Source organism: Seriola aureovittata, chromosome 18, assembly GCF_021018895.1.
Source record: "Seriola aureovittata isolate HTS-2021-v1 ecotype China chromosome 18, ASM2101889v1, whole genome shotgun sequence".
NCBI classification, from domain to species: Eukaryota; Metazoa; Chordata; class Actinopteri; order Carangiformes; family Carangidae; genus Seriola; species Seriola aureovittata.
In genome coordinates, this window is record NC_079381.1 from 21,382,257 (window position 1) to 21,402,167 (window position 19,911).

A 19,911-nucleotide genomic window follows, 5' to 3' on the forward strand; every position below is an offset into this window, starting at 1 on the left:
GAAGAACAGTAGTAACGTTGTTTCCTTGGCAACACAGTGGCTCGGGGCGTTTCGACCATAGATCTAGTAATTCTAAACAAGCAGTTTCGGCAGCCATCACTAAGCAGTCTTTTCTAGTCGCCAAATGTCTATGTCTCGTCTGCGGCTGAAGCCGTGTCATGTGACACCAACTTGTCCAGCTCACACTTCCGCTACTGCGTGTAAAAAAGTTGGGTGAAATCTCGAAACAAGTTTGGCTCTGCAGGAACTTTACACGCTTTAACACTATTCTGACGTTTATGAAAACCTTGTAGCTCGAAAGAGGAGCAGAATACGTTTACTTATCGAGCATGTCGACGACCGCCTTGTACAATGACCAGGGAGGAGCGGAGGCTGCGGTGGAAGCGGGGCAGGAGAGCACCCCGACCTCCGCCAGCACCGGAGCTGCCTTTGGACTTTTCAGCGCTGACTTTAAAAAGTAAGTTAGCTCAACGTGTGTTCCGTCCACTGTCAGCACGGTACATCTGTGGTAAAGTTACACGGTTACGGTTTGACTTTACGACGATAACTGCCGCTGTGGCTAAAATGAAAAGGGGTCAGCTAGACCACACTCTGCAGCATCAACAAGCCAGGCAGCGATGGCGACTGTCGGTTAGCTGTTTTCCATGGTGCAGCTAAATATCAAACTGTCGTAAATATCAAAAATGTCATAGTTTACTCGACCTTTTTGGGTAATATCACACACCTGCTGTATTGTTGTAGTTAACCCCTGTTTACAAAGGAGAGCAGGTCTAGCCCGACCCCCTTATTAATTTGCTGTTGAACCCTTATTAACCCCTTCAATATAAGTTGCATGGAAGTTTAATTAATTCCCAAGGCACCCAGAAATCAATCACTACTCAAGGGAGATAAGCAATTAGCATCAATTTTGATGAATGACTTTTTTAAAGCAAAAATGTCAAAAATGTACTAATACCAGCTTCTCAAATGTAAATAATGACTAATTTCATTTTTTGTATGATAATAAATTAAACATTGTTAGGTAAAGACTGTTGGTCAGACAAAGCAAGGATAATGGTGGACATTTTTCACTGTATTTTATGAAAGTAATTGTCATACCCACTGATAATGAAAATAATTGTTGATTGCAACATTACAGTTCTCCTATGACGGAGCAATACCCAGGTTATTCTGTGTGAGAATTACTTGACACACGTTCAGCAGCAACACTTTCAAAACCCTGAAATAGTCTAGTGTCCACATAATCAAAAACTAGAATTGTTTTTGATATTAATGCGTTTGGTTTGCTTTGACTCAAAAGCCTGGAAAACGAGGCAAGATGAACTTTTTAATTAGCATTTGCTGTATTATATAGTAAATGTTTTTTATATTTTGCTGCAGACAAGGAACGTCTCACGATTTGATTGTGAAAGTTGCCCTGAAAGCTGACCTTTTATCATAGTGTAGTAATAATAAAATCATATATTTACATAGAAGTTGCAACAATGAGAAGAATTTAATAGTTTGGTCGTAATACCTTCAAAGAGGGTCTAACTAGATTAAAATGGCACAGACTGATAAGTCTTCCAGATCAGCTTCAGTTAACAAATCTTTAACCAGTTCAGTGAGTCTCTAATCACGGAAGAGTGATTCATAGAAACAGTAGAGTAGTGGTTTTCTTCAGAGAGTCAGCAGAAATGACACTCAGGCTTCAGACTGCCTACCCTCCACATTCCTTTGTAGTATTAAAATGGAGAATAGCCTTTGGGCAGATGCTGCAGAGCAGCCCAACCTGGTACAGTGTGCTTTTATTAACCGCTGAGCTTCTTACACTTGGTAAAGCACGGTCTTCTTCAGAGGCAGAGCTTTTGTACATCCGTATACTGTAAGCAAATCATCCATATAGAGAGTGTTGGTGGTGAATTTTGAACTAAAAATGGTGAACCTTTGTCCATAAACACTCACGATTTCATGTGGTCGACCATAAGTTAGCCAAAGGTACGCATATTGGAACCATACTAGAGCAATGATTTACATCTCAGCCTGCAGGTGGATTGCACTGGCCGCAATACGCCTTATCGTACTGCAGTCAAATGCCAAATGTTTTCAGTGGAAGAACTGCAAAACATTACTCGTCATCAGAGTTGTTATTATCTGCCTTTTATTCCATAAACCCTGGTGTCAAAACATGTGTTTACCATTAGATTATGATTGGAGGTGTGCTGCTTTATCTTCTGATGAGTTTATCCTGTAAACAAGTTGAAGCAGTAACTTCAGTGTATAAGACCCCTCCCCTGCTGAGTCCTCAGTGTAAAATTACCCCTGTATTGATCATATTATATGAGACTTCAGTGCTATAACCCTGTTTGTCAGAGATGTGTGCAGAATACTACTGTGGATCTGATCACCCTACTTGTAGCCAATAGTCTGAAATCAGTGGTAAAATATAGCTTGGTTAATTTGTGTTGAAAATCCAATGACATACACAGGGTTTGTGTATAGTAGATTTATTATTAGGCATATTAGCATTATTAGATAAATTACATTTGTAGATTAATTCTGACTCCTCAGAGCTTCTTAAACAACCTGTGACTAAACAGGCAATTTAGTAATTTACACATAATTGTTCAGTTGTAAAAACTCATCCCCTTTGAAGAAATGTGTAACACGCTGTTTAGAAAGATTAGGGCTTTATATAGAAAAGCAGTAAGACATTTACTTAGATCTGCAGCTAACGATTATTTTTATTATAAATGACAGATACTGGCAATTATTTTCTTGAATGCTTAATTTTTTTTAGTCTTTAGAAAATCAAAAAATAGTGAAAAATGTCCGTCCCAGTTTCCAAAACCCAGAAATCTTCAAGGCTCTGTCACATAAAACAGAAGGAAGCAGGAAATCAAGATGCTTTAAGGGCTGAAAACAGCATTCTTTTGTATTTTTGCATGATGATTGACCGAAAAATGATCAATAAATTAACAAAATCATTTACAGATTATTTTTTTCTGTCTAATGACTAATCATCTCAGATCTGCAACAAGTTCATATTTAAGTCAAAATGTTGAAGCTGATTGAATTTGGCTTCAAATTGTCCAAACCTTAATATCATAATGCCTGTGTGATGATAGACAGGAAAAGAGTTATCTGGACTTATATTTATATATTTCAGAGTTTGAGCTACTAGAGTTTGTCAAGGCTTCTGACCTTTGTGGACCTAAAGCACCATATGAGTTTCTGATATAGTCATGTGGGTGCCCATGGTTCTCTGTCTTTTCCAGGTGAAGCAGTCATAGAGAATAATCACCTTATCATAGACATTTTTTAATCAATTTCACTGCATTGTGAGCAAGTTTTGGTCTTGCGGTTTGATTTTCAGCTCAGAAACCTGACACTAGAGGGCAGCCAATCATCGGTGTAACCATCCCTTGCATTTTGTAATTTAGTGTAAAAATCAGACATTATGCATCTTAACTGCTTTGGTTTAACGCTGTCTTAGAGGGTGAGAAGCTACGCAACGCACCAGATCTTCGTGTTGAAGACCTGGTGAGCTGCTCAGTCAGTGAAAGGCGTTTGTGTCTCTAACTTTCCTGAAATCTGGCAGACTTTGTTTGTGTTGGGTTACACTGCAGCTTCTCATTTTGTTTTGAGCAAGCTCTTTCTAGCTGTGAAATTTAAGATGGAGATTTGCTTTACGGGCAACTTTCATTTACCAAAAGTGCTGAATATTGCTTAGTATGCTAAAGTCAACCTCTAAGCTGCCTCACATGACCATCTGCCCTGTTAGGCAAGGCTAGGTCATATGTTTGCTGACCTCCAGGCCAAGCTGCAAGACCAGGAAGAGAATACCAGGAGGATGAATGATGCTTCTGTCTGACACATGTTTGTCTGACACAATTCACAATACCCAGGCCTGTGCATCATAACACATATTATATATCTGTTCAGTTATATATCTTACATATTTGTTAATTCAAGTTAAACCCCAGCCTGATTCAGCAGTTGATAACATATTCAGAGTCTTTTCCTCTAAAGTTCAATAAAGCTGTGCTTTTGTTATTTGAAATAGCTGAACGTTTGTCACATGTTAACATTCCTGTAATGTTCTTTAGTCTTAAAGGCCTCCTCTTACTGACTGAGAGCTCTATGCCAGGCCCTAGCGAGGCATGGAAACATGTGACTAATTTATTATCTGTGACTAAAGAGATATTTCACTCTGCCTGAGTGCTCTGGTTGTATGGATTCACCGTATGAACACATTTACCTGAGCTGCATTAAAGATAGGATTCATCGTTAACTTTTATTTTCAGTAGAAGTGGGATAGTAATAATAAACTGACTAAGAGACTCAGCAGTTACATTTCAACAGAGAAGCACTGCAAAAGACTGAATGAAGAGGAGGTGATGCTGATTAATTAACTGGAATTGGGCTGTTTGTTCTAAAAGTTTAAAAACACTGGGAAAGTTTTGCACTTTTCCAGGTATCAGGTGTGTGTGATGTGTGTGATGTGGCAAAACACTGATTGAAACACAGCAGACTGACTTGATAGAACATCCCGTCACTGTCTTATGTGATGTTATATCTCAGGTTACTGGTATTACTACTACTGGTACACGAGTCATGTTTATATAGAGTTTAGATTTTCTGATCGTTTATGATGCTACAGTCAGACTTTCTCAGATAATGAAAAATAAGCTGTAAAATTTCCAAATTATTCTACTTTAAAATAACTTTTTTTTAATCCAACATGTAAATCCAGATATTTCCCTGTGCCCTTTTTATTGTGACGTAATTAGCTAGCATCACAATTTTATCAGAATTTCTGTGTGTAGTTAATTGAATATAAAACAGATTTTCCGACCGCTCACCATCTCTCCAGACTCTGCCACTTTTCTCAAACCTTCCCTTTGGCAAACTGTTAGCGAGGTGGACTCAAATATTTTAACAAGAACGTGTTTATGTTCCCAGGCTTCTTGCCATCCTCGACCAAACCAGAGCCTGGACAGGCTACATTTATCCCCCCCCCCCCCCGTTATTTAAGATAATTTACGAACACAGCGTCAGTGAGTCATTACTTTTCTGACATGAGCAAACATACACTTTTCACCACAGTATTTTTATTCCACTTTTTTATTTGGTAATAACGTTTTAGAAAAGTCTGATTTATTTTGTAAATGTGCTTTTCTGTGACCTCCCTCTTCGTCTTTTCTCACACAGTAGATGCTGTTGTGAATTTATCAGATGTCAGATTGTTTTGTTAGCTTCTTTTTTTCAAGGTCAAGAGTGAAGATTTAGTCCAACATGGACAACTAGTCCAGAGGATTTATTTTCATTGCAATATGATATGCTGGTTTAAAATGCAAATTATTTTAACTGCATCTCATCATTTATTCAGAAAGTCAGTTAACCATATTAACCACGGTTTCATTGAGTTACTCTGGTTTACCTGTAGTTCTCCAACTTATTAAATGTTGAACCATGAGTATTTGTTTCTGGTACTTTTCACTCACACATCTTTACCGTACCTAAACCTCTTCCTCTTCCCTGTGGCACGTTGACTGTATTGTTTCTTGGCAACGATCTGCGAATGAACACCGGTGACGTTGCTCTGAAACATAAATGCAGCATTTTTAATTCAAGAAAAAAAGGAGTAAACATGGAATTAGGTTTTATCACACTCCTGGAGGGGGCGCCGTCTTTATCAGCCTTATAAAAATCCAGCTGTAAAATCCATCCCCTGTCTCTGGATCTCATCATACTGTGTTTTCTAAGGGACTGCCAGTACAGCCAAAGTAACTGTTGGCTAGTGTAGCTCCCAGCCACATGGAGGCACTAATCTCTGCAGTCTGCAGTCCATCTGTCCTTCATACCACACTTGAATTTAAGAGTTTAGTCGATGGACAGATTTCGGTGCATAAACAAAACGCAGTAATAAGTAAAACATTTGACTGGTTTGTTCCCCCAAATTACAGTGAAATACGAAACCGCAAGAATAATGTTTCGCCCTCACATATGACAATGGCATTAAAGTAGATGGATGCATTTGTGGTCCATTTATGAGAGATATTAATTAGGAAACTGCAGTGATGTAAAGCTAAGAAATAGATAAGTGTGATGCAGATGTTTGCAGATTATTGAAAAGTCTACATTGTCATTAGGCTGCAGACATAAGATGAAATTATGAGAACAATCAAACTTTGCTTTATAAGTGGTTCAAGATTTGAGATTGATGATAAAATCTTCAGTAGCTTCTCATGAACTTACAGTGTTTTACAGATGTAACTTTGGACAGAGCTGTTAGAAATAAGACTCTGAATTGTAGAAATTGTTCCAATCACCAATAACGCACCAGGACATTGACTGTGGAATATATTTACCAGCTTGTGACTGTGACTGGAGTGGTTAGTTGGTCAGGTCTTTAGGTCAGCCGCTTCCACAATCTGTGTGTTTGAACATTCACATGCTCGGGGGTATTTCCTGACATTCAGCTTGGAGCCGTTATCTTTGATGGCGGCCTGTCCTGTCGGCCACACTTGGCAGTGTATGTGCTCTCAGTCGGTGTTGAGCTAAAGTGGATTATTGTACGGTGGAGGTGATGAAAAGTAGCTCAGTGTTTACCCACCAGTGTAGATAAGGCCCTCCTTTTTCCCCTAGAGGGAAGTGACCACAGTCTCACGCAGGCAGAGCCGCACACAGAAGCCAAGAGGCAGGCGAGATAGGGCTGCCTTCTATAGGAAAATGTACACGTATAAGAAGAGAGGAGTAACAGGTTGATATGACTGGCAGGTTAGTTTCAGAGGGGATATGGACTTTTGCAGAAGGAGAGAGGTCTTAACGGGTGAGAAGGAACTGCCCTCAAGTGTAGGGATAACTTGCCATTAGCGAGCTGGCGGGGCATCTTGTGACTCTTTTTGCCCAAGAGAAGAGGAAGAGAGTAGTGAATGACAGGCACGAAGCCAGTGGAGCCTGTGCTGTTTTTCCCCTGTTCCCAGCTTTGACAGTTATGAACAACAAGGAGACGAGGAGACAACTGTAAATAAAGCCAAGAGAACAGGGCACACAGCCTGAGGGAAAGTAATTACCGCAGCTCTGTTTCGCTCTTGAGCTGCTGGAAATACAGGCAGTTGGGTTTGTGGACTCTATTTTTATTTTGGACGGCTAAGACACACACAAGAGGACTGGTTGTTGAGAGTGTTTTTTGGACCGCCTTGGAGGACAGCCGGTATGGACGTGGGTTTCTCTTTGCGCTCGGAGGCGGTGGGAGCCATGAGGACAGCGCTGGTGTCTGCTGAGAACTTACAGCTCACTCTGAAGACTCAGCCGAGTCAGGAAGAACAAGCCCTCACACACACCAACAGTAGCCCCAAGGAGACACACAAAGCCGGGTACTGTAGTAAGATCACACACACCACTAGTCTCTGGAGACCACCGTGAACTGTGGTTTTTACTTCTTACACATAGTTTTAGGTCAGGTTATTATTTCCTTGTAGCGTTATCCAGCTGGATACTAAAGTTTGCAATGTTTTTCAAAATAAAATGTTTGAAAAAGTGAAACAGTCAAACTTGGTGACCGTTGTTTAAGGTGTAGATACATAAAAATACTGTTTTGAAGTAATAGTTTTCTATGTTTAGTACTCTGCATTTGGTAAAGGAACGCTAATTTAATCTTTAGATCTGATAGATAAACCTGTCAGTCTAAAAGTATCAAGAAATTGCAGCAAAACTACATTTAATGTAATTTAGAAAGTGTCACAATTACAGTTTGGAGATGACAAGTTGATTTTTCAGCTGGAAAATGTCTTAAACAATCTAAGTTGTCCATCAGGATTGTTTATTTGTATTAAGTGTTAAATTAAGAAAATTACTGTCAGCTGATACATTGCTGTCAGTTTCTAAACAAAAAAATCAAGCATCTGTTTGGTGGTTTAGATGATTTTACTTTATTATTTAAAACGATGAAAACATAGCCATTTAAATTAGCAATATGTCACTGCAGGATTAACAGATTTTCTCTGACACTTATTGGAAGTAAGACAAACTTATTGATGACAAAACAGCCATGCTAGCAGCTCTGTGGGGCTGTACCCAGGCGTAGCAGTGTTTACAGCAAAATGCTAACGCCAGCATGCTAACAGAGACACCGTCACAGTGTAGTGTGTTAGCATGACAACATTTGTAAGTTAGTGCTAAATCAAGTGCAGCCGACACATTGGTTTTACAGGTATTTTCGTTATAAACCAAATTGTGGTAGAAATTAAAATTTGACTCGATGGTGGCGCTAGATGAAAAGTCAGATAATCACCAAAGGTATTACAAGTTATCCTGAGGGGACCATGAATGTTTCTACCAAATTTCAGGGCAATCCACACAATATTTATTGAGATAATTTAGTCTGAGCCGAAAGGTAGACATACGTTGATTATATCATCGGTTGCATTGGCATTTCTGTCCCACATTTTGTTTTCCATCTGAACATCACATCTCTCAGTGTTTATCCTCTGTGTTGGAACAAACAACGGGCTGTGTAGTTTTACAATGACATTGTGTGTTAGCATTAGCATTAGTCAAGGAATGAGCATTTTCATCATGTGAGCGCTGATCCGCTTGAGTGGACGTCGTCGTGATGCAGCTGTTTGCATTGTTGAAGATAACATCGTTGCCGTTCGGTCGGGGACTCCTATAGAGCCATAAGAGCCAATGTGACTCTTGAATGTCGCAACCCTGTGATCAGTGAGGCGGACACAGATGTAGTAAACATGGAGCTTTCACAGCACCTTTGGTCGAGCTCTTAACTTCTGACACCGATTAGTCAAGTCACCTCTGCAGTTCTCACCCTCTTTAACGTTGACCACAATAAACAACAACAATATTCTGTGTCCTCAGGAATGAAGACCTTAAAGAGATGTTGGAGAGCAACAAGGAGTCGCTCAAACTGGAGGCCATGAAAAGGGTTGTAGGGGTGAGTGCATCATGGGAATTCACACATTGGACAAATTGCAAAGCATTTATATATTTAAATTACTATAAACAGCTGTTGAGTTTAACATTGCCAGATTGATGGATATTGTTTGATTTATTTTCAGCTGATCGCCAAAGGGAAAAATGCCTCCGAGCTGTTTCCTGCTGTTGTGAAGAACGTCGCGAGTAAGAACATCGAGGTATGACTTTTCTCTGTTAAGAAAAAATATATATCACGGGAAAGCATCATCTCTCCTATTACTACACCGTTATGATTCATTTCATTCTCGTGCAACGTGGCACATGGCTTCTCCGCATGACGTCACAGAGGGAACTTCCTCACACAGAACAATATTAAACTCATGTGGACTGAATTCAATTGAGAGGTTTTTCCTTAATTTAGTTTGTGTTTATTTGTGTAAATTATTATTATAATTAAGGTTATTATTTGGAGATTAGTTTAATTTTTTTAGAAAGTAGAAAAATCACAGACTTCCGTTGGTTTCACTCAAGAATATTTAATTAGTCAGAATTAATATATTACTAAAAGAGATAAAGATGAAGAAGATTGCAAAATAGAGCAAAACGAAATGTATAAATAAATAAGATTAATGTGCAAATGCGGTACAGTCAATACATCTGCTGCTCCAATAATCCAAGATTACCACGTCTGTAGAAATATCTGTCACACATACAGTTGAGTTTGTTTACTTGTTGTCAATGATTAGGAGGTTCTGCTTTTATCCAGGTTGACACATGTCATGGTCAAACAGCAAAATACAAGAAACGCATGTAGATTTAAGGTTTGAGCTGTTTGGAGATGATATGAAATTCCATATTTAACACTTTCCTTAGTTGTATTCTCTTTGTCCTCTGGCTTTGGTCATGACCAGGTCAAACGTAGGAAGTTTTTCAATCTTAGTTTTGCTTCTGTTACAGTTTTGGAGAAGTATTAGTATTAAGTGATTAATCTTCTCAAGTGTATAGTAAATTCTTTGAAGGATTTTAAAATTACAGACTTAAATTTTTTGTTTTTGTGCTAAAACACAATAGGTCAGACGTTGTTTGTCTTTAGTTTGAAATCTGTTTTGCAGTTTTCCTATCTTGAGCTGTAACTTGAACTGCAGCAATCCTGTCCGCTCTAGATCTGTAATCAGACTTATTTTTCCTTTATCAATCAATAGCATAACTAGTTTTATTATTGCAAATCATAAGTTTGTGCAGCAGCAGCAGCATAAAGACACGGTAAGTTACCTTGGGCCTGTGTTAATACTACCACGAAATCATGTAATATCTGAGCCAGTCTTGACAGACTATTCGAGTGAACGACCAAAAACACTGAGCAACAGCTCAAGAGGGGTTCCCATGGCCCAGAGCCTGTGAATATTGATTAACAGCAGCAGAATAATCAGGTAGCGTGAGGTGCAGCATGTGAGCGGGGGGCCTGAAACCAGGCGCTGTGTGCAAGGCATGCAGCCGAAGCAGCTCATGGCAGGGTAGGGGAGCAGGTGGGTGGACGTAATTGGCAGAAGAGCGCCCACAGTCACGTCTCTTCTCTCCCACCTCATACACACCAGCTGCTAAAGTAGTGTGAGGTCTCGGACTATATTTTCTCCCCCCTCCTCTCTCTCTCTCTCTCTCTCTCTCTCCCTCCCTCTCTCTCTATACTTCTTTTCCTAGCTCTTCCACACTCAACACACCTCCAGTGTATCTCTAAAAATGGCCTCTTCCCCTCGTTCCCGCCCTCTTCCTCCCTTTCTCCTCGTCACCGCGAGCTGCCACTGATCACCACAAAATAGAAAACAGCACAAGAGCATGCAGGGTATTGACAGTGTTGCGTGATTTAATAGCAGTGCACTTTATTTTCTTTTAATCATTGCTGCACTTCATTTTAACACCATTGATATTGATATATATGATATTTTGAGAGCATATTCAAGTTAATCAAGTAGAGAAAAAAAAACATAAAATCTCATGTGATGTTGAGCAATTTTCACTTGTAGAGCCCTTAATCGTCTACTGACTGGTTCAAAATGAAAGTCCTTTGTGGTCATAGAAACCAGATCCTTTAGGGCAGATGGGTGGTGTCTCCTTTTATAGTGAGTAATGCCATTAATTCCAGCAGTAATGACCAGAACGATGATTGAGAACTGTGGCGCACTGCTGCAGGTCAATACTCACTGCTTTAGAAAGCATGGTGCTGATTACTGGGTAAAGCTCCTGGTGATTGTACCTAAACTGTAACCTTACCCCTGACCTCAACCTTTAAATCAAGCTCTTATATTAAATTATAAATACCTCCTCGAGTAAATCATCATTTTTCATCACCACCTTCTTCTTCCAGTTCCTTGATCTATGAATCCACGGCCTTATAGGCAGCGATCAGCTCTGTTTTATTCTCCTCTCCGTTCTAAATAGCTGATGTGAATCAGCAGAGGAGGAACCTTTGGTCTCCACTTACACTCGTTCAGAAAGCAAGACAAATATTATCTCAGGCTTTCCTGTAAGAAAAGAAGAGGAGGTCTGGAAGCCAGAACTCAAAACTTTGAGGAGGGCGGGGGGCGGGGTGGCAATTTCATAAAGGAACAAAAACATATAAGCTCGCTCGCTGCCTGAAACAACACTGAATTGAGTTTGTAGCTAGTGATACCAAGACAAGAACACTTTATAGATTTTTTCTCCTCCCTTAGAATAATAAACTCAAACTTCCCACAGAAAGAAAGGATCTCTTTGTTTCTTAATCCGTTATTGTTCATTTTATCCCTTTTATAGCGCCGTTCTTTTACCTTTTTATTGGATGTAAAAACAGGCAACACATCCTCTCACGTAAACCTGCGTTAAGTTTTACAACACAGCTGGTTTTCTAGATTGCCTTTCCCCGTGTGTTAATACCCCCCGATACTGCAGCTGGATCAATTTGTTTCCGTTGGCTTTAATTGTCCTTTGCAGCTTAAGAAGCTTGTGTATGTCTACCTGGTGAGGTACGCGGAGGAGCAGCAGGACCTGGCTTTACTGTCCATCAGCACCTTCCAGCGGGCCCTGAAGGTAACATTTCTACTCTCTGACTTTCTCTTCTTTTTTTTAAATTGTTATTAACAAGGTAGAAAAGCTGTAATTTTTCAATATGTATTAATATAATATATATTTGTACATGAGCTTCCTGGATTTCTTGCCATTTTCCTTATTGCTTAGATGTTAAGAATTTAGTTTTAAATGCCTCAGACGCAGTAATCATGAAGTAGAAATAGAAAACATTCCTTCACACTGTGGTTTCATCTCTTCCGTTGCAGGACCCAAACCAGTTCATCCGGGCCAGCGCGCTGAGGGTTCTGTCCAGTATCCGCGTCCCCATCATCGTCCCCATCATGATGCTGGCCATCAAGGAGGCAGCGGCCGACCTGTCCCCGTACGTCAGGAAGACGTCTGCCCACGCTATCCAAAAGCTCTACAGGTACAGTTTCTGCACCACTAGCTAAAGTCCAAGAGCAGTGGCTGCGCTCGTTAGCTTCACTGGCTCTATGTGCCACTTCATTCCTGAGCGGGTAATACAGTGAATGTTGGGTAATGTTGACTTAAAGGGTTTTGCCTTGTCGTTATCTTTCTTTTATCAGCTGAATCTTTCTGAGATAAGAAAGAATGAATGAGTCCCGGAAACGTGAAACGAAGGTGCAAAATTGAACCTGAACAGATCTGTTGCATATTTGATATCAGGAGTTTTCATTATTGATTCATCTGCTGATTATTTTCTCAACTCATTGCTTTTTCTATAAAATAGTGAAAGATTTCCCGCTAAGATTTCCCAAAGCCCATGATGTTATATTCAAATTGCTTGTTTTATTCATTCAGCACTCCAGTCTGCAGTCAGATGTGACAAAGAAAAGCAGCAAATTATCACATCTGAGAAACTTTAACCAGTAAATGTTTTGAATTTTTTTGCTTGAAAAAGGGCAAAAATCAGGTGGTTATTGAAATCTTGATTAATGCTCACTGTAAAATATTTAGTGTGTGTTACATAGGGAGCGGTGAGTGAGTGATCACACAACCTCGATCAGAGAATAAAATCTTGATCTAATTCGTTGTAAGCAGTCAGACACATCTGTATTCTGAGCACAAAGAGGGGACATGATTTAATTTGTAAGTCCATCAAGTTTTCATATTATCTGAATAATTGCCATTCCTTAGTTGACACATATTTATTCCAAAGCTCTCTCTCTCTCACTCTCTGTCTCTCTCTCTGTCTCTCTCTGTTGTCTTCAGCCTGGATCCAGAACAGAAGGAGCAGCTGATTGAAGTGATAGAGAAACTATTGAAAGACAAAAGCACAGTAAGTACAGGCTGAGCAGTGAGGGGCTGTGCTGTCTTATTTCCCATGTTGGAGAATGCAGACCACTGGAGGGCGCCCCAGTCAAGCGGTTCTCCTCTCCGCTCTCCATCCCACAGCTCATTCGGCAATGCCATGGTTTGTTAACACCCACTTAAACCCACACATCTTCAGATGCTCCTTGTTAAGTGTCCATTTGGAAGGAATTTTCGCACTGATGCTAGTGTCAGTTTAATTTTCTCAAAGGCCAACTTCTTCTCTTTTTTTCCGAAATGAACCGTAAATGAGCTGGATTCTCAAATTCTGTGTTTAGGCCAGCCACAGACACAATGCAGGCAGCCCATTAGAAGTCAGTAGGCAACACATTAATTTGAGGAGGTCACAGTGAATACTAAGGGTGTTTAAATGCCAATTTCAAATATGTAGACGTTGGCTACAGAATGCAGAGTGCGTCGGGTTCTGTTCGTGCAAGTCATGCACAGTTTGCCGTAATTATGTATTCATGGCGTATACCTATCATTATACAAACAAAACAAAGCAGCTTAGGCCAAGGGGGGATGGAAAGCCCAGTACCAGATGCATAGCATATTTAGCCCCAGACGCTAACGAAGACAGATGACTTCTCCCCGTTGGAGCCCACATCGTGAGTCTGGGGACAGAGAGAGAGGGCACTATCATCACACAGACGCACAGGCACTATCAGCTGGTGATGAATGGTGAAAAAACCCAAACATAGTGGATACTTAATAGCTATCAAGTGATGCATTTTTATGATGTTAGGACATGGTACCATGTAGCATTTAGAGCAGCGGACAGTCTTCTTGTCAGTTTACTGCAGCACGATAGGGAGGATGTCTCGGAGGTGAATCGGTGCAGTGAGCTGTTCCTGGTGCGTAACTGAAGGGGGAATATGTGGCTTGACGTAAAGGGCTACTCCACAGAATTTAACACATAAATCTCAGTTTACTTGTCATTAGCAGTATTACTCAGCCTGATACAACAGTATAATGCCTTCTGTAGCTCTGCAGGAATTTTGTTGATGTCATCAGGATTGTTTCAGCCACACGTTTGTAGCAGGAAGTCACGTGGGATGTGACTTTGATTGTTTGATGTCGGCATTTAGAAGGTAGGGATAAAAATATCCTATTGGTTGCATCATGGGAAACATAGGATCCAGTGTTATTGATACTACACCTGTACTAGTGAGAAAAAGTTCATATTTATATTTCAGTCTCTGCTATCGATTTTCTTTTTCTTTAAATCTCTCATGAGAGCCTCAACTTGTCTGTAATAATAGTGAGATGATGCATTAGAGAACCTGTGAAATTACAGTGAAATTCTTTTCCACTTGCATGAATTGACATTATGAGCAGGTAATGAAACTTAGTTCTGTATTTAACAACATCTGTGTATTTGTTTTCTAAACTGCTTGTTCTCTGAGGTGCCAATCCCAGCATGCACTAGACGAGAGACGGTCAACATGCTGGACAGGTTGCCTGTCACATTAACATACGTACACATAACAATAGCAATAACAATAGCAATAACAATAACGATGGTTGCAGTCCATTGTGTCAGTGTCAGGGTCCAGGTATTGTGCATGCTCGATTACTGCCTCGGCTTACTGGAATATTTAAAGGCAGAGGAGCCATCATTGACGGTATTTACTGCACCTGTGCTTTAATAAACATGTTTACGGCCTTTTTTGGTCTCTATAGCTCATTTCCTTCTTCACGACAACTTTACAGGGGCTGAATTTTTTAATATAAGTCACTCGTCAAAATTTTATTAAGGCTTAAAGATATGCATAATTGAAGGCATGCTGCTTTGAGTGACAGGTGGGTGAGCGTATCTGCATGCACCAAAATCTTGGCTCCACACATGCCCCACCTTTTTGCCCAGTTAGGTAGAGTCAGGCGCTGCCAAGATGGCTACAGCAGAGCAGCTCACTCTGAGCTTCAAAAGGCTACGTCCATCTTTATTTACAGTGTATGGCTATGACGAGTCAAAATGTCTGCTGTTAAAAACCACTTTGTCACAGTCACTTTAAAAAGCTCTCTTGCTACCTCACTGTTATGCTTAAAACAATGCAAATAATGCAATTTTGCTGTATGTGATGTTAATCGATCAATTTAACTACAAGTCAGTGAATTAATTTAGCTAAACGCTCTTTAGCTGATGTCACGATGCTGCCTGTTAAAGCAGGAAACATTTGGTTATTGTTCCAGGCTGTGGCGTTGTCCGGGCCTCCTGACATTTACCTTTACAGATGTGCCTGTTTGGTTAAATGGCTGTGACACACGGGGGGCTGCTTATAGGCAGGATGGTTTAAAGAGAAAATGGGAAGGCCTGATGACAGAGACAACATAGGAGTTTGTGCAGCTGTTTTACCGTGATGGATCTATTATCCAGCCATTACAAGATAAATGATCGATCCCTCCCATGCAACCCCCCTCCCTCCCCTCCCCTGCACCTTCTGCAAAATTGAAATGAGAACAGAAAGGAGGGGCAGGGGGCGAGGAGGGGAGGGGGGCACTATGATTAGGGGCTAGGTGAGACGCCCATTAATTTAAGAGTAAAAGGAGGGAGAGGGAAGAGAGCAGGAGAGGAGCAAGCGCAGGGAGGATAGGCCGACCCCACACCGGGCCATCAATCAAAAAGGCGCACGTTGTCTCTGGCGTGATGACCCAGCACTCTCTGCCTCTCTGGCACCCTAATTAGAATTCATAGCAAAATAGATGCAAGGAAACGGTTTGGGCCCTTCATAATTTTATAGGAAATTTATTGTTATTAGAAGAACCATTTGCTTAGTGTGATTTTTCCATTACCGGCTTGTCACGCAGGGTAGATAATATGGTCGGGGGGGGGGGGGGGGTGGAGGAAGGGGAGGAGGGTGTATGAACTCCATAGATTGGGGTGTCAGTTTTGTTGATGGTGCATGTAGTTTACCTTGGAGCTGTGTCTAATGGGGGAAGTTGGTAGAGAATGCACAAAGCCTTTGCGGCAGGATCCACATGCTCAGAAATAGTGCCGCCTGTAATAGCCTTAGAGACAGGGGAGGCCCGGGGAGAACGCCAGGCGAGGATGACGCCGTTGTGCAAAAAAAATGCACAGTTGTTCACACTGAACGTATATACTGTATAACTGACAACTGTTAGAGACCTGATGTGCTTTAATCTGCTGTGAAGCTCTGCTCTAACATAAATACAAGCCTGTGTTACTCTGTTTTACTTATTTACACTGTGAATTAGAACAACGCTTCACATCGTTGTTTGGTCGTTGTGAACAGTTTTCATTGGAACTACTTTCTGTTATTCCCTATGAAAGCAGTTCACACCACATTCAGTGGATTATTCAGAGTAACGTAATGTAATTTAATAATACTTTGAGCGCCACAAACCAAATCCTGTTCACCTCCTTTGTATTGGGTTGGTGGCAGAAATCTCAGACCATCAAACCAACAAAGTGGCCAGTGGTGGCAAGTACCAGCGAAGCAGGAAAAGCTCAGGTTTTACTAATAATAGATAATTCAAGATGGCTTCGTTCCATTTGGAGCCCTAACTATCACCAGCTTCTCTAACTCAAAGGAGGTAAGCTTGTTCAGTAATTTAATCTAATAATTATGCTTCTAATTACCCATGGAATTTCCTATAGCACATACTCATAGTTGAGTCGGTTTCCACATATTTGCAGAAAGTCTACACAGTTTATTTTCCAAAGACGGATCACACAGCTCTTTCACTCAGACATTAATTTGTCCCGCTAGAGCGAATCAAATAGATAAAGTCATGAAAGCACACTCATTAGATGCAGCTTTAGAGCGGTGAGATATTTGTACTCATTGTGCCATACTTTAAATATCATCACAGAGATATGCAGTAAACATGGACGACGTATGCATTTTATTAGGTACACCTAGCTAAAATTAATCTAATCTTATTGCAACAGTCCTGTAATAAATCCTCCTTCATGAAGGTTATAATGTTCAGCTTGTGTTGTTTTTAGAGAAGTGATTTTTGCTGCGACTTGTACCAAACAAAACATGTTCCTATGATTTGTTGGCTGGGGTGTCTCTTTAGCACCACAATGCTTTCTTTCTGGTATGTTGTGATACATTTTTATATATAAAGAAAAAAATCCAGCTCCTGAGATTTGGATGTTGCAAATAGCCATATTGGGATTTTGATAATATTTGGTTAATTGTTCAACCTTAGTTTTAGCTATGTAGCTATAATAAACCTGCAACCGTGGGTATCGTGCGTCTGGTAACATGCAGACTGTTAACTGCGTTAAGCTAGCTGTATCATGTAATTACCCTAGCTGGATCCACCTGCAAATGCCAGTCCTTGAATGTACGTAGAATTTCTGTATGGGTCACTCGGTAAATATAACTTCATACACTAAAATGTAGCTGCATTGCTCCTCCAGTGATTCATTCATCAGCATCAGTAATGTAACTGTCAGAAAGGCCAATCATCAGTCGGATTTAAGACCCAGATTTCTTGGAGAATCTACAGACAGGAGCGGCGTGCGCACACATCTCATACACACACACACACACACACACACACACACACACACACAGAAAAACGCGCACACAATCAATGCAGGCTCATGACAATGCTGATGGGTAAATGCACCGGGTTCCCACAGGGCCACCGGGGGCCAGAAGGCTTTAATTGGGAAGACCAGATTCTGCTCCCTTTCTCTTCTTCTTCACCCTTGCCTGCCCGTGATAATGCTGTTTGCATATTAATACACACCGCCTTGTCACTCACTCAGTCTCACAGTCAGTCAGCGAGCCAGCAGGCAGTTGAGGTGGTAGGGGGGCATGCAACAGCCAAATGGGTTTTTTCCTCCCACCAATGAAATATGGTTGATTATTGGCTGTCTCAGCTGCGGCTCCCTCCTCGTGCTCCTTTCCCCGTGAATTGAACATAAAATTAGGTTTGTACCTGAGAAAAGATATAATTTACGCTGAAGGTGTGAGAAACACTTATTGATGGATTTCCTTCACAGGGTTTTATAAAACTTTTAAGAGCAAACATTTTCCTTCTAATTATCATGCAACTTCTTAGAGGCTGAACTGTGTATATTGTAATCAGAATAGTAAATTGGCATTGTGATTTTATTTTAGTGCAATAATAGTACTTCTTTTGTTCAGCGTCATATCTGTTAACCAGTGTTTTATTTCTCTGGAGTCTGTATATTACAGCTTGTTTAAGAGTTAAAGTATTCTTTCAATTTGTAAACAGCTACACTTTCTTACAGCTTCCAGAAAAACAAAAAACAAAAACAATTCAACAGTATTTCCCTCATAAATTGCTTCAGCTCTGCTCCTCTCCGCCCCCTCAATGGTTTCCTGTAGCTAGTGGCCGGCAGTGTGGTGATGGCGTTCGAAGAAGTGTGTCCAGATCGCATCGACCTGATCCACAAGAACTACAGGAAGCTGTGTAACCTGCTGGTGGATGTGGAGGAGTGGGGCCAGGTGGTCATCATCTCTATGCTGACACGCTACGCCAGGACGCAGTTCATCAGCCCCTGGAAGGAGGTGAGCCACTCGTGACCCCCGAAGGACCAAAACCCATCGGGGGTCCAAATCCACACAGTGACAATTCACCAAATGTATTTACTTATTTTCAACTTTGTAAGCGTCCTTGATGGTAAGCAGACACGGTAGCAACTCCTGCTCATGCTAATTACCCAGTTAGTTTCCTAGAGATGCAAGATGCATCTCATGTGCACCACAGGAAGCGACACACCTGCCCCCGAGTGTCCTGAATATCAACAAGAACTCTTAATAATAAAACACTTATTTCTAGGTCACAATCATGAATATATCCTGTCAGTATGAATCTTGTTTTATCAGTGTGTCTGTCTGATCTCAAAGGATAAGTGTGGGGGTACTTCATCATTTTATTTTTGTCGGCAATGCAGTGAACGGATCCTACCAACAAGTATTGTCTGTGTATCCGAAGCCTGGTACATCTCGATTCTCTGGACCATAGAGCTCCACTGTTGTACAAAAACAAGTGATTGTTTGAGTATTATTTCCTATAAACTGTAGTGTTCAGCTGTTGTAGGACATTTTAAAATGCAGAATTTTTAAAATTTAAACTTTATTTGCTGACCCATATTATAAGAATATGACACCAGCGGGATCCAGTTGGATTGTGGTACATCACAAACGGGTAGGGGAAGTCCATGAACACTATCAAAGTCCTCAAAACCACCTCTGTGGTACAGTACAGAGTAGGTATCTCCAGGACACACACACACACACACACAGACACACACACTTAGCTGGTAATAATCAGTTGGAAAAATGGTGGTATGTGTTCCGTAGTCAGGCGGACGTTTGAGGCTACACCTCAAAGAGATAGTTTAATGCATTAGTGTGATGTGTTGTGTTGTTTGTGTTTCAGGGTGCCACGTTCGATGAGAACAACGAGAAGACGTTCTACGACTCGGATTCTGAGGAGAAGAAGGAGCAGCAGCTGGAGGCCAAGCCTTACGTCATGGATCCAGATCACAGGCTGCTGCTGAGGAACACCAAACCTCTGCTGCAGAGCAGGAACACTGCCGTGAGTCACACAGGCTTATACTCGTTATCTGCAAGGCAGCCATTAAGCGTAGAAAGAACACACAGCTGGGAT

General features: G+C 40.9%; 1 protein-coding gene across 3 annotated transcripts in view; it reads left to right on the forward strand.

The window, feature by feature from the left end:
* Positions 1 to 179: 179 nt before the first annotated feature.
* Positions 180 to 19,911, forward strand: part of ap3b1a (adaptor related protein complex 3 subunit beta 1a) — a 71,227-nt gene continuing 51,495 nt past the window's right edge. For 2 of the 3 annotated variants that reach the window (XR_008830308.1, XM_056403779.1), the window contains exons 1-8: positions 6,661 to 7,361; positions 8,860 to 8,935; positions 9,060 to 9,134; positions 11,884 to 11,979; positions 12,225 to 12,385; positions 13,192 to 13,258; positions 18,624 to 18,806; positions 19,681 to 19,839. Coding sequence is in view for 2 of the 3 variants with exons in the window: in XM_056403779.1 (XP_056259754.1) it covers positions 7,201 to 7,361; positions 8,860 to 8,935; positions 9,060 to 9,134; positions 11,884 to 11,979; positions 12,225 to 12,385; positions 13,192 to 13,258; positions 18,624 to 18,806; positions 19,681 to 19,839 (978 nt within the window). In the remaining variant the exon portion in view is untranslated. Of the gene's footprint in view, positions 458 to 6,660; positions 7,362 to 8,859; positions 8,936 to 9,059; positions 9,135 to 11,883; positions 11,980 to 12,224; positions 12,386 to 13,191; positions 13,259 to 18,623; positions 18,807 to 19,680; positions 19,840 to 19,911 lie in introns of those variants that run through there. The other variant, XM_056403780.1, reaches the window with a different exon arrangement.